The sequence below is a fragment of the Pinus tabuliformis genome, chromosome 3_1 (assembly GCF_031772625.1).
Source record: "Pinus tabuliformis cultivar Carrire ecotype Pingquan chromosome 3_1, CPIR1, whole genome shotgun sequence".
Classification (NCBI taxonomy): Eukaryota; Viridiplantae; Streptophyta; class Pinopsida; order Pinales; family Pinaceae; genus Pinus; species Pinus tabuliformis.
In genome coordinates, this window is record NC_142301.1 from 223127115 (window position 1) to 223142131 (window position 15017).

Below are 15017 nucleotides of genomic sequence, written 5' to 3' on the forward strand. Positions count from 1 at the left end.
GTACGCCCTTTTCTGTTCATGAAGCTGCGTGCATACGCGACTTCGTATATAGCAGACCTGCGTATCCGCGACTTAGTATATAGCGTACCTGCGTGTATACGCAACTTGGGCTTAATGAACCTGCGTATATGAAATTTCTCTTCATACTTGTAGTCTGGACTGAGATATGTCATCAAAGAGAGTTGCCATCAAGGACAACACCTGTATCGTAGCGCCACACCTGTGCCAAAATGCCAACAAAATATCCATAGATGATAAGATGGAAAACATTCTCACCAAGCCTCTATCAAGAGCAAAGTTTGTATACTTCAAAGACAAGCTTGGTGTGATATAGAATGTCTCCCTTGTTGAGAGGAAGGATTGATGTCTTTGTAGGATCGAGGAGACCATCTCCTAAAACTATAGAAGGACTTAGCTAGGTCATGTCGATTTTAAAAGGGGATATGGATACATTCACCTGAGAAGCCATAAGGATTTGGCTGATTCATACAAATTTGACTATGGGTGAATGGTCCAAGGAAATTAAAGGATTGGACAGATCTTCTCCTAAGAAGCTAAAAGGATTTGGTTGGGCCATTTTGATTTGACTCGAGGAGGTAGATATAATTCACCTGAGAAGCCATAAAGGACTTTGGTTGGGCCAATTAGTTAGGGGTGAATGGTCCAAGGGCAAATATTCTCCTCATAAGCCATAAAGGACCTTGGCTAAGTCATGCTAATTTTACCAAAGGATATTGATAAATTTACTTTAGGAGTCATAAAGGAATTTGGTTGGTCCATGCTAATTTTCGAAGGGTAAATGGCCCAAGATACCCATATTGCCTACTCCAAGATGGAGTGATCTATAGACATGCATGTTAGGATTCACATTTCCTACTCCGGATGGAGTGATATATAAACATGCATCAACATAGCAAGCTTATGAACTTTTCTTATGAATGGGAAATTTTAGCTAAGGGGAAATTGTTGCATCCAAGGAGAATACCTCCCTTGCTAAGAGGGAGTTGTGTTTTTGTGTAGCATCAGGAGGTATTCCCACATGCCAAAGGTCACCTAAGTTAGCCTAGAAGAATTACGAAAATTAAAATTTTATTTTTTGGGAATCATGTAGGTTCAAAAAGTCAAGTCATCCCCACCATGAAAGGGTGTTTCTTATGGTCAAAATTCACCCATTTGACTTGTATCTACGAATGTTGTGACACTTCACTTTGACCATTCATCACATAACATCCTCTCTCTTCTAAGCAGTCACACATGTGAATAGATAAAGGCTAAATTGACTGAAAATTGAGTTTGAATGAGTTTGACTATTGACTAAAATTGCCCACAGTATGGATATGACCACTAGCTGAGTTGACTGCAATTCCGAGCTTGACTGTAGGTCAAAATGTTGACTATTGACAAGTGTTGACTTATGCTTTTTTGGATGGTTTGATTAGTGTTGACTTGTTGGATATTAATTGGGTTTGATTGGTATTTGGACTTGAATTTTGGCATAGATTTATAAACAAATTTGGATTTTTAAACTTTGTTGAAGAATAATTTCTCCTAGAAGAAACGTTGTTGGGTTTTCTCCCAAGTTTCAGTTTCCTAGGGAAAATTTGTTGTCTTTGTTGTGCATGACTATCTCTTTATTATCTTACTATTTTCACTACATTTATTGTTGATATTTCCTTTATACATTTTCTTAATGATATTAGTGGCATAAGATAAATTGTTAAAGATCATTAGGTAGTAATTATCATATCATAAAATTGGCTTCTATTGTTCATCTTGTATAAAATTCAATACCTTGTTTTTCTAATGCACACCCTATCTTGGATATCATTGGTCTATTGTTGTTATTTCCAATGTATTGTTGGTGTAAGTGTTGATAATCCATGGGTTGTAAGTTCATGTGTTTTAGGTAGTGCATGTTATATGAGTATGCCTTTGTTGTCGTTGTGACAACCACCCTCCAAAATTTTGCTTACACTTGCATTTTGGAGCCTACTGAGGAAATCACAATCTATTTTCCCATGGTAACTTCATGGTAATCTAATGTTTTGCAAATTATTAAGTCTTCTTTTAAGTGCCAAAGTCATTTGCTCACACATGTTTTTTCTTTGATGAATTCACAAATAAACATCCTTCTATGCAATCCTAGATAGGCATTGCAGATCTCTTGAAGGTAAATCTTGCACAATTAGTAGTAATAGTGACTTTGCAATCCATAAGCATGATGCACTGCATATCACATGATGACAGTCATTGCGCACTCTCCATTGACAATCTTCCTCACTTCGATTGCAATTGTACTTCTATTTCAGCGAGTTTTCTCAACTGTTGCTTTGGCACACTTTTTTTTTGCAAGTGTCACTTTCAAATATGTGATTGTTGTTCTTGCTTGCTTTCACTCTAACAAGTGTCATTTTCATGTTACATTTGTTCTGGCATGTGTCACTTTCATTTTCTTTAAGCCTTTGCAAGTTTCTTTTGCAATTTTCTCTTACTTTCGCAAGTGTCCTCTTGTGGTTGGGGAAGTGTCACATCTAGTCAAAGGGAGTCATTTGTACATTCTTGAAGGGTAGTTCTAATGAATTCTCCTACACTAATGTTTTCCATCTATCATAATGGCATGCTTTACACACATTCCCCAAGTTTTATGCAATGTTCTATTGGTGTCGTCATTGTCGTTGCAAAGTGTATCATAAGTGTTGCACTTGGAGGAGGATGGCGTTTTGTCATTGCATTAAGGGAATCATGTTGATTATGAGTGTTGAGTATTCAATGTTATGTCATTGATTGTTATGAGTGTGTGATCATGTTAAGGTCCTACCTTGGTTTCACCTCTGCCTCACTAGTCCCACACTTAGTCAAATTCTGGAAAATTTTCTACCTGGCCAACTTGGACCCTCATAGCCCCTCTGAACTACGCACTGTGCAATAATAGTGCTCAAATGTTGCCTCCTCCTCCTCATAATTTCAAAATATTTCCTTCTAGTCAGTATTTCACTATGCATTGTGCAATTTCAATCAACAATTTCTCTCTCTATCTATCTAACCTATGAAACTGTGCAATCCAGTGGCTCAATATCTCCTTTGAATTGTGCATTGCACAATCTCAGTGAGAAATCACTTCCTGTTTTCCTCTTTGACTTGCTCTACTGCACACTATGTAGTCATTGGCCTCCCTGTGTTGTGCATTTCATAATCACAATGATAAAGCCTTCCTCATTGTCTCACTAAGTTTCCCAACTACACATTATTTTGCCTCTATCTCCTAGAACTGTGCATTGCACAGTTTCAATGAGAAAGCTCTCATTGTTGTCTTCCCAACTCTCTCAAATGCGCAATATTCCTTCTCCGACCCATAGATGTTGTGCATTGCACAATCACCCTCACTAGAGCCTCACTCTTTCCTCTTGGAATTCTGCACTTCACAATCCCTAACCCTCCTCCTTAGCCCAATACCTTGTTTTGAATCAACCAGTGCATTGCATGAAGAAAGTTAGACAAGGAGATTTCCAAACCAATGGTGTCTTATCATGAGTGAATTTCATCTGCATGTACTAAATCTTAACATGAAAATATTATGTTCAAGGAGGATGTGAAGGAAAACATATGAGAAGACACTTGTGAAGCAGGAACCATGAAGGAGTCATCGAGCAAGAAGATGAAGGGACATTAGCTTATGGCAGAAGATCAAAGATCAAGATTGCATGAAGACTCCATACTGATTCAATACCCTTTGGAGGGTGAAGATGAAGAAAAATGTAGATATTTCATGAAGATGAAGTACTGAATAGATCTCTCCCAAAGATCAAAGACAAAGCAACAAGAGGAACAACTTGGCATTGCCACCTCATTATGAAGTCCATGTTATTATTCTCAAGTTGTGACTTAAGAAAGTGTCATCATTGTGTCATGTGTGTCCATGAGTCTTTCCACATCATTTGTGGATGTAATGATGTAATTATCAAAAGGAAAGGACAAAATTCAACGCGTGGAAGTCCAAGAGTCATATGTGGAATATGAAAAGTCACATAGTCATATATGGATAAAAGAGTCTTTAGGAAAAGTTCAAAAGTCATATAGAAGTCCAAAGGTCATATTAGAATTCCAAGAGTCATGAGGGTAACTCAAGAGTCATAAGGGATATGAAAGGTCATCCCTCTTGTTATAAATACACCCTCATAACTCAAGCAAATGGCTTTTGGGAGACTTAGCCTTTGGAGACCTAGCCTTGGCTTCTCTAGCTTAGCATAAAAGAGAACATTCTTTGGAGAAGTAAGAAGTGACTTAATGTTCCATTATTGGAGCTAGTGGATCACCCTTGTAACTATGTACTTGGATCTTTCACCTAATAATCAGAAGTTCGATGAGCCAACACATTTTCATGCATGTATTGTGAATATAGTAAGATTATTCTTTACATGTTTGCGGTATGTGTTTTGTTCACATGTACTAAGGAAATTCAATTATTTCGGTGGCTTTGGTACTTATCTTCTTGAATGTGTGTTGTATTTCACTTATTTATCATTGTGTATATGTGAAATACTTCACTAGATAACTAACGAATCCCTTCATGCGCTTGTGTGCCTCTATTAGGATAGTACAAATATATCTATTTGTGACCATTTTAGACATATATTATGTGATGTGAGATCATGATGTTTCTTATGTATATACTTTTATATGTATTAACATGAAAGTTATATAGTCCAAATATAGGTATACAAGTTTATGTTAATAATATGCATTTTAGAGTATATGATTTAGCATTCATATATGATTTTGTGAACTGATATGTATATAATCCCTATAGGGATGTTGTCATTATGTTCATACTTATGTACACATATTAATGAACTAAACTATAGCTTATGACTCTATGGGAGCCTAGTGACAATAGTAATTAGGCTATCAAACTTTTATCGTGTGATATGATCCTTTTATGTTACTTGGTGATTGTATCATGCAAGATACATGGGGATATCCTAAGAAAGTTAATGGACTTCAGGGAAGGGTGTTCTAGTGTGTTTAGGGGACAAGAAACACAAACCCTATGATGTGAGTATGCTAGGATATTCTAGTTTGTTGAACAACAAAAACCCATAGGATTGGTGGAGTTTGTCATTAAGTATCTTCCAATGGTAGTTGGATAAAAAATTGGAGAATTAAGGTCCTATTTTTCCCTAGAAAAATTAGATCAATAACTAATATCCTTACTATAAGATAAGAATAAATGGGTATTTTCTAGTTATTGCTCCATTTGAATTGAGGATCCATGCCATGGCAAGCGTAAATGGGACAACATAATTGAAAAGTTGTTGTTTAGCTCAATTTTTTTAGAATCTCAGACTAATGGTCCATGTGTCTTTGCTTTGTGGTTATACAAATAGACATAAACATTATGTGAGAAGTATAAATGCAAGATATTAATTAGACAACCTAACAATAAATACTAAGTCCTTTCTTCTTACAAAATAGATTTTAGATATAGATATGTGAGGATACTAAGAAATGTCTACCCTAGTAGTCTAGGTAGGAAGGGAAAGTGCAAGAATGAAAAGTTTCTATTAGGCACTATACTCTTTTATGTGTAAACTAAGATAATTTCTTGAAAAAACAAAAGAGGGAGTTGGCCTACAAGAGAAAAAGGTACTACATACCATACAAATAAGAATAAAAATTAAAAAACCGATAGGATTGAAAATTTATATATATCGATTTTGAACCTATTGGTTTTGTAATTCATATTCTTATTTCTCAATTAGGTCTAGCCTAGGGAATTGATAGGAGTGTTATCCTCCCAGTGTAGGACCATTTCCCACAAACATGTTGAATCAATTTCTACATTAAAACCAAAGTCATAGGGTTCATCAAATTTTACCCTCTAACTTTGAAATTTGTCGAAGCTCAACCAAAAGGTCAAATTGTTTAAGTTCGATTCATGAAATTCATTGATTTTAACATGAGCTATCCAATTCTAGTAATTTTCTCTTGTTATTGGTATCAATTTGTTAATCATGTGGAATCTCTCTAGAATCCTACAACTAATGACACAATGTTTTACTTTACTCAAATGCAAATAGACACCACCAAGATATTTCCCTCTAAACAACCTACTAACTCTGACCTATGCATTTCTTCCTTGCCAACAACTTTCTAACTCTAGCATTTCATTCCATGTATTAAGTTTCCTTCTATGTTGGTTGGTCTATCTAATTGTAGTATGTAACCATGTCATTTAGGTTATACATTTCCCTTTCTGGTGTGTATTCATTCACATCTTGACCATAGATGATTTATATGAAATTTTCTTTCATAAGTATAATGCACTAGTAGTAGCTTAGTAACGAATTCCCTCTTTTCATAAAACTTTATTTTCATTTATATGGAAATTGGAAGTTTCATTTTTTTAATTTTTACAAATTGTAATTTTTTTGTGTACAACTCCATCGCAATCCATTTCACATAGTCATGGATCTGATCGATTCTAGCTAATTTTAGAATGCAACTATTTCATTAATCCTTTGCTTATGCACAAACAATTGAAATCTAGGTTTTAGAATAGTTTTGCAAGAAAATATTTGTTTCTTGCACCATCATGCATGTTCTTTGATTTGTTATGGTCATTTCATGAGATTTTTGACAAGTGACTCTACTTCTTCTAGAGTTTTGAATCATCTACATTGATTCATTAGTACTCAAAACATCCTTATGTATTTCTAATTAGCATGGTCACAAGTTTACCCTCTGTGAAATGTCAAGGTTTTATGTCAAGTTCGCTCTTTGCCCATATTTATTTGCTTTGTTTGTTCTTCTTGTTATTTTTATGTAGCTCTCTTTACACTATATGAAATTGGGAGTCCAAATCTTCTAAACACTTGTACACTGTAAAATATTTTAACCTTGTAGCTCATCATTTCATACAATTCACAAACATTTCACCTGGCTACTCATTTGTAGGTTTCAAATTAATTTTTCTAAGAAATATTTCTTGATCCACCAAATCTTGCAATCTTAGGTGTGAGTCTAAGACAACCACAATTGATTTAAAATGATTTTTTTTTGTTTTTTTTTGTGTAGAGAAAATATTATTATTTAAACTTGGATGCACAATTCTTGAAAGGGTTTAATAAATAATTTCTAAAATTCAAGTTTCTTACTTATCGTATCATATGCATGTATGTCATCATATATTTAAAATCGTTGTTGGATTGTTCCATAGGGATTTGCCCCCTACACTTCCCACGTCCTCAAAATGAGGGAGAGTATTTAGAAAAACATTTTACCACCCCGCATTTTGCGAAACTAAGTGAAATACACAAGAAAATGTTTTGCCAATGTACGGGACATGTTTCACAAAATTGGGGACTTCTGGGCAATGTGCACCCTTATGGCCCCCAACCTCCCCTTCCCTGTTACTGCATCCACCAAACCTAACCCCCCTAAAAAAAATAAAAATAAAAAACCATTACAAAATGATGAATTGTTATGTGGGATATTTTTTTAATAATTTTAGATATGGGGTTTCTTACACTATCCCCTCATCCCCATGAATTTACCTAAAATTTTAGGGTTTTCTCTAGACATACCCGTGTATGTTTCCTCTCTCCCACACTTATACATCTTAGAACTTGGTGGAAAACTATGTCTTTGCATTTCTTTTATACAATATAAAGAAGGATATAATAATAATAAATGTTATATTAAAAAAAATAAAAAAATTACAACTATTGTTTTGACATACAACATTAAGATTTAAGCATAAAATGAAAGCAATGTTTAAAGTAGAACATCACATAAAAATGTCTAGACTTGAAAGGTAGGACATCAAATTCCAACCATGCATAGAATGGCCTTGTTTAATAACAATTTATCATTTTATTTTTATAAACCATGAATATACTAAAATTTTCTACATTTGAAAAGTAGGACATCAAATTTCAACAATGCATAAAATGACCTTGTTTAAGAACAAGATATCATTTTAGTTTCGTATTCTAGGAATATACTAAAGCTTTAGGAAGCTTGATAAAATAGTTGTATACACTAAAGGATAATTGAAGAATATGAGAAGGATGACTAAAGAATTTGAGAACGAACAATTGTGTACATTAAGAGATCAACTAAAGAATTAAAATTTGAACATCAGATGAAATGAGTGTTTAAATTAGAACTTCTCATAAAAAATTCTTAACTTGTGAGGTAGGATATCAAATTTCAACCCTATATAGAATGACCTTGTTTAATAATAGAATACCATTTTAGTTTTCTAACCCAGAAACATATTAAGGTTCTTAGGAAGCTTATAAAACAATTGTGTACTTTAAGAGATTCTTGAAGAACTTGAGAAGGACAAAAAGAGCAAGTTGTTCCACATAAATGTCAATTACTTTTGGTAATTCCAACATGATAGGAAACATGTATGTATACAGTTTTTCTTTTGTGGTTTCTTCAATTATTTTAATGATTAGCTCTCAAAATGACTAAACTATTGTAACAAATTTACTTCAAAAGAATTGAAGAAGAAACACAATAATTCACAAAAATACAATCATAACACACATAAACACATTGAATTGTTTATTCCATTTAGTTCAAGGTGGATTTAGACTTGTAGGCTTTTGACTAAAGATAAATATACTATTCCATTGAGACTTCAAGCCAACAACTTAACTCCACATTCTAATCTAGGAAAAAATCTTGCTCGAGAGAATCTCTCATATCCAACTAAGATTCAACAACCTCCACAATCATAGACAATGCATATATGTGTAGATAATTAGGAACACTCATTAAGCACACCAACAACAACTATTGAAAAATAATAAATCAGCTAGCAACACTAGAGTCATATTTTCTAAGAAAACCAATATTATCATTCAATATTTCATAATTTAACTACTGTGATTTTGCTTGTGACAAACATGAAGCACAAAAGCTCATATTTTCATAATTTAAACGTTGTGATTTGCTTGTGACAAACATGAACCATAAAAGCTCATATTTTGAAGTATATGGCTCATAAAGTTGGTTTCAAATATCGTTTAAAGACTTGGATACCTCTAGAATAAAATTGTAGTGAAAGTAAATATAATATCGAACAATTTGTAAGGTTCCAAAGGACAGTTGGTCAGAAAAGACTAATGAAAATTTTAGGTAATTTCAATCAGTGAATTTCAATTTAGGGATGAAGATAAAGATAAGGATAATGTATCATTTTATTCTAATATCATTTTTTGATCAGTGAATTTCAATTTGGGGATAAAGATAAAGATAATGCGACTTTCTAGAGATTCCGGTGACGGAATCCGGCGGAAGAAATTGAAGTTAAATCTTGATTTGTTGCAGTTAAAATGGTATTTTCACTGCATATTTGGATTCAGCACCCTGAAAAACCCCTGGGACACTTTGATTGTGCAGAAACTAGCTATCAAACTTGCGATTCCAATAAATTGCTGCCGGATTTTGACCGGAAAAACCCACCGGAAAAGCTTCCAAAAAGTCTCATTATAGACAACTGCTAAAAATAATAATGATGAAAAACTTCCAGTAACACTAATATGATCTACCATAACTAAAAAGATAAAAATAAAAATTGAGATTTTTTAATGCATTGCTATAAACATCATATATTAAATGATGTAAAAACATTTTCGAAGTGAATATAAACATAAATATCAAATTTGTTTAAGGAAATCATGGCTAAAATATATCGCATTGTTTTCCTAAAATTGGGTTTCAATTCTTGGTTCAATGAGACGTTCATAGCAGTGTAGGTGTTGAGTAGAATTTGAGATTCAAGTCTTGCTTCCCTGCTTTCCCGCCTCTGCAGAAAAGTCTTGCACCAATGCGCAGATAGTTTGGGATAACGCTTCAAGTTGTCGTTGAAGTCCACATAATGAAGACCAAAACGCTTAGTGTAACCACCCAAAACTTCAAAGTCATCTAGGAGAGTCCATATAAAGTATCCACGGATGTCTGACCCATTCCTGCCACAATGGATAAACGTTTTAGGTCAGAGATATTTCTCATTTCACAAATTCCTTGATTTCATCAATTGTTTAAGAAATGGTGTGCCTGGAATGAAACAGTGTATGCTCTTTGTATACCTTATTGCTGCAAGCACATACTGAAGGACATCTTGATGGAGATCCATCCTGAATTGGTCATTCAAGGCCTCAGAAAGGGGAATAGAAGAATTATTAGGCTCTAGAAATCCTGTCCAGACATGAAAGCTGATATTGTAAGTCCAGAGCAGAGCAGATAATCAGATGGTCAATAATCAAAAAATGATATTAGCAGTAGCACCAATCTATATGTATATTTTCTTGAACCAGCATAAATCCTTAAGTGTACAGAGAATTCTCATTGAGGACTTGAAAACCTAACTTGTGCTAAAGGAATAACATAACAAGAGTGCCCACCATTTTCATACACAATAATAGGAATATTATGGGAACGGTCCCTAATATATTCAAGCGCTGCTGGCATGCTTTGTGGTACAACTGGCATACCAGAGAATGATTTCTGCCACAAATTTCGGCATGATGTAAATATTTTTTTGTCAAGATATAAACATACTTAGAACATAATGTTAAAAATTTATAAAAATTATAGTCGAATTTTTGGATTCTATTTGTCTCTCGGTTTAGAATTACGTTTCTAAACTAAGGCAGAGTTTAAATCCAAAATTTCTATCGAACTGTAAAAATCTACATACGGTATATTTATAAAAAGACTTGTGCTAAAAAGAAAAAGAAAACATATGATTATAATAGGACATGTGATTCTTCGAAATCTTCTTACATTGAGGGGAATTCCATCTCGCTCCACTGCATTTATCAAGCAGTACAGAACAGCCATAAAATGTTCTTAATAACAATGTTTTTGCAATGTATGAGTATAGAAAGGCTGTTAGAAAATGAGATTTATTGAGTTAAATCTATTTGTGAAAATGACTCTTGTACCTGCAATTCCAATGGACATATCTTGAGTATAGTCTCTTGACATGAGTTCACCTTTTCTTGGAACATCAAAACAATAAATGGTAGAATAGTGATTGACACCAATGAAGTCCAATGACCCTTGTAACTTTTGAGTCTGTTCCTTTGTAAATGAAGGTAACCGAGAACCCACTATATTCCTCATGCTCCCTGGATAGTCTCCAGAAACAAATGGGTCTAAAAACCTGGATTTTAGAAAAAGAAATTAATTCAGAGTGGTTGTCTGCCCTCAACCAAACAAAAGTACACCTATTTGCATCCACTTCAACAATATAGCTGTTAATTATTTGAATCACTACGAAAACCCCAACTGAAAAAGAGAAGAAATAACAATTGATGAGACTGCTCAATGGCACTGAAGCTTCTGGTTGAAGCATAAGTTAACTTGAAATACACTGTTAAAGAAGTCACTCACCAGCCCACCGTAAAATCATTTCCTCTTTGAGTAGCAGCCACATCTGTGGATTTATTGGTAAGAGGTATCATCCTATCTACTAAAATTACTATTCCAATCCAGCCCTTCTGCTTTACCTGGATTCATCAAGAAATTTAGAAAATCTCATAGAATAAATGGAGAGGAACATAGATCAGAGAGGAAAAGAACCTGATAGTTTTTCCTGTACAGCTCCACAACAGCTATATGTGATAGCAAAACATGGTGGCCAACAATATAAGGCTCAACAGTTGAGTTTCCAGCAGTACAATTTCCAAATGGTTGGGAGCATCGTTGAGGTGGGAAAAAGCCTTGATCATATCCTGCAATAGCAAATATATTGGGCTCATTGAAAGTGGACCAATATTTCACTCGATCACCAAACTCTCTGAAACACACATCTGCATAACCTTTAAAATCCTCCCTGCATAAGATCGAAGTAGATTAGAGAAATCTGCTTCTCTAACCATAAGATTATTGATGCACCAATAAATTAATGCTTTGACTTGTGTGTCAATCGGAAGAAAATCAAGAACAGGAGATGACATAAGATGTTTACACAATCTGTGGATTTAAGAAACCTCCATAGGAATCTTCCAGAGCTTGGGGCAGATCAAAGTGGTACAATGTAACATGTGGTTGAATGCCTGAGACATGCATTGTGTCACGATTAACACTTTTGAGGATGACAGTCCCAGGAATAAAACCAAAGTAGAGAGACAAGTTTGTCAATGAATAAAACAAGAGCCCGCTGCCCTACCATGGGACAAAAGCTCATTAATGAGGTTATTATAGTACTCAACGCCTTTTGGGTTGATGGGTCCTTCACCATCTGCATCAATGCATCAATACATGTAAAATAGTTATTTCCTACCATTGCCCATTGAGCGTTTACTAAATTTTCAGGATTAAGCATGTGGTCAGAGCTCAAACAGAAACATACTAGGAATAAGCCTGGGCCATGAGATTGAAAATCTATATGCATCTACTCCCATCGCGGACATTAGATCAATATCCTCCTTCAAAGCCCACATGAAATTTTGCATCAGGTTGATACCCAAATCATTTAGGAGTTTATCTATTGATGCATTAGTATGAAAACAACAATAATGGGGTTGGACATAGATATAAAGCTTGAGGATGGCTTACGAGTAGCCACTCTATATCGGTTTGTGCTAGTGACATTTATTGTTCTTAGATTTGCAGATAATAATACCTTGTAACGATGGTATTGATCAACAGCTACATCTCCAGTAGCTCCATCCGGAGTAGTCCCGGACAATACAATTGAAAAACAAACAACAGCTCACTTTCAGCCTTGGCCTTGAAAGTCCCAAAGTAAAGTAAGGAACTGTGTAGAATGCAAATGAAGGGATGAATGAAGATATGTGATGAAACAGACCTTCCCTGTGAGTGAAAGTGTCAAAGATGCTTGGTTTCCGACCATCTTCTGCTGCAGCTCCTTCATACTGCACAAAACCAATTGCGGATTTTTCACATTAACATCCCACTCTATGAATTGGGAGATGGGCATGTCTTCCTCATAATCATTGAATGAATGAATGTATACATAAATATATGAATGATGAAGCAGAAAGAGACCTGGTAAGCAGAGGAACCAACACCAAATATGAAGTCTGGAGGAAAGTCGTTTCGAGAGAGCTGTTGTGCAGAGGCAGAAACAGTAGACAGACTCACCAGGATCAGCAGTTCTATAATCGAACCTACCATTCTCATGTCTGCTAAAACAGTACTGATTGGTTGAAGATTGTGAGCTTAAGCTTAAGTACAGACAAGAACAATGAGAATGAAATTGGGGATGAAATATACTAATGTAACCAGCTCAACATTGGTGAGATCGGAAATTGGTTCATCTTTGACCTCGATTCCAGAAGTAGAAATTGGTTCATATTTGACATCAATTCCAGAAGTGAAGTAGTTGGTTCATCTTTGACGTCAGTTCCAGAAGTGAGACGTGGGCACATTCAGAAAGGCTAATTGCACTGAGAGGTTCACGAGTTTACCGCTGGTTTTAACCTTTTCTTCAAGGAAGTCAAACCATTATTTCCATCCAGATCTTTGGTACGTTAGAAGGGTAAAGTTTTGTAAGGGGCGGAGTCCTACGGGAGTGTTTTCAAATTTCTGGACTCTTATTAAGTTATAAATCTCTAGTGTTCTGGCTTTTACTAACTTCATTGCTATGATGAAAACCAATCGATTCATTGTGATTATAAACTTCTTTCCCATATTTGGGATGTAATCTTAAATCCAAAAAATTCCCCCAAAACAAAGCCAATTCTAACGGAGCAATTGTAGTTTTTTAATTGAATTATAAAATTCAGTTAAGTGAATTATTTTAAATTAATTTATATTTATTTTAATTTTAGATTTACCAAGTATGGAGAGGGATTAAATGTTTTGAGCTTAAAGCAGTGGTCTACAAGTGAGACTTAAAAAAAAAAAATTATTGATTTTTTATTTAATTTATTTTATCAAGTATCTAGAGGGATCAAACGTTTTGAGCTAAAAGTGATTGTCTATAAGTGAGATTTTTTGACAAGTTTTCTTGTTGATTTTTGGATCTAATTTGTTTAGAATCCGGTAGGATTCATTGACATCACAAATTTGACAAGTGAATTCTCACAATTAAAGTGTTTTAGAGGTTTTTGAGAGTGCCAAATCCATATATGTAATCAAAAAACCAGTTCAAATAACAAAAATCAAGATTTCACCACATTTTTTTCCCTAAACAAATACAAAGGAAATCCTATAATACATGCATCCTAAAATAAAAATAAAATGATAATATAAATTGTAATATAAATATTACGATAATATAAAACAATAGCATACTCTTATTACTTTTTAATATTTCTATAATTAATTATTTATATTAATAGAAATATTAATACAATAAATATAAATATAAATATGATGTAATATAATATTTAATATTAATGTTATATTATATACTAATATTATAATAATTATAATATAATATTATAGTTTATTATATTACTAGTATTATAATTAGTTGAGAAAAAATAAACTAGATATTAAATATAAATATTATTAATATAACATAGTTTTAAAAATCTTAAAATATCAAAATCAAAATAGGCGTACAATATTGAATTTATAGATATATTTTTATATATTTTGGAAAAATATTTTTAAAAAATAATTTAAAAATACCTCAAATATTTAATATTCTAAAAATTTTAGAATCATCGTAAAATTATAAATATATCTTTTAAAAATCAAAATAATCGTACTTTACAAGTAATCAATATAATAGTCTAAGATACCATAAGATGTAATGAAGATAATAGTCTAAGATACCATAAGATGCCATATTGTACAGTGAATTAAAAGCTTGGAAAGATACCACATATATTGTACATCGAATTAAAAGCTTGGAAAGATAAGTTGACTTTAGTAATGTGGATGAGAAATGGAGCCATTTAATAGGTTGGACATCTCCTAGGAAACGCATGACATGATGGGTGGTAAATTAGTATATATTTAAAAATGATATGTTATGCTAAATATTTTTATTGGTTTTATAGGTTATTTGAGAGAATTTT

The 15017-nt window shown here is 33.6% G+C and overlaps 1 protein-coding gene across 1 annotated transcript; it reads right to left on the reverse strand.

Moving 5' to 3' along the window:
• Positions 1 to 9577: 9577 nt before the first annotated feature.
• Positions 9578 to 13547, reverse strand: LOC149186599 (coniferin beta-glucosidase-like). Its single transcript, XM_089411065.1, has 13 exons — positions 13033 to 13547; positions 12836 to 12899; positions 12647 to 12702; positions 12374 to 12449; positions 12191 to 12262; positions 11990 to 12077; positions 11602 to 11854; positions 11413 to 11528; positions 10962 to 11182; positions 10801 to 10826; positions 10419 to 10521; positions 10104 to 10212; positions 9578 to 9983 (listed from the first exon to the last, which is right to left on the reverse strand). The coding sequence occupies exons 1-13, from the start codon at positions 13165 to 13167 to the stop codon at positions 9620 to 9622; spliced, it is 1683 nt and encodes a 560-aa protein (XP_089267191.1). The 5' UTR covers positions 13168 to 13547; the 3' UTR covers positions 9578 to 9619.
• Between the last annotated feature and the right edge of the window lie 1470 nt (positions 13548 to 15017).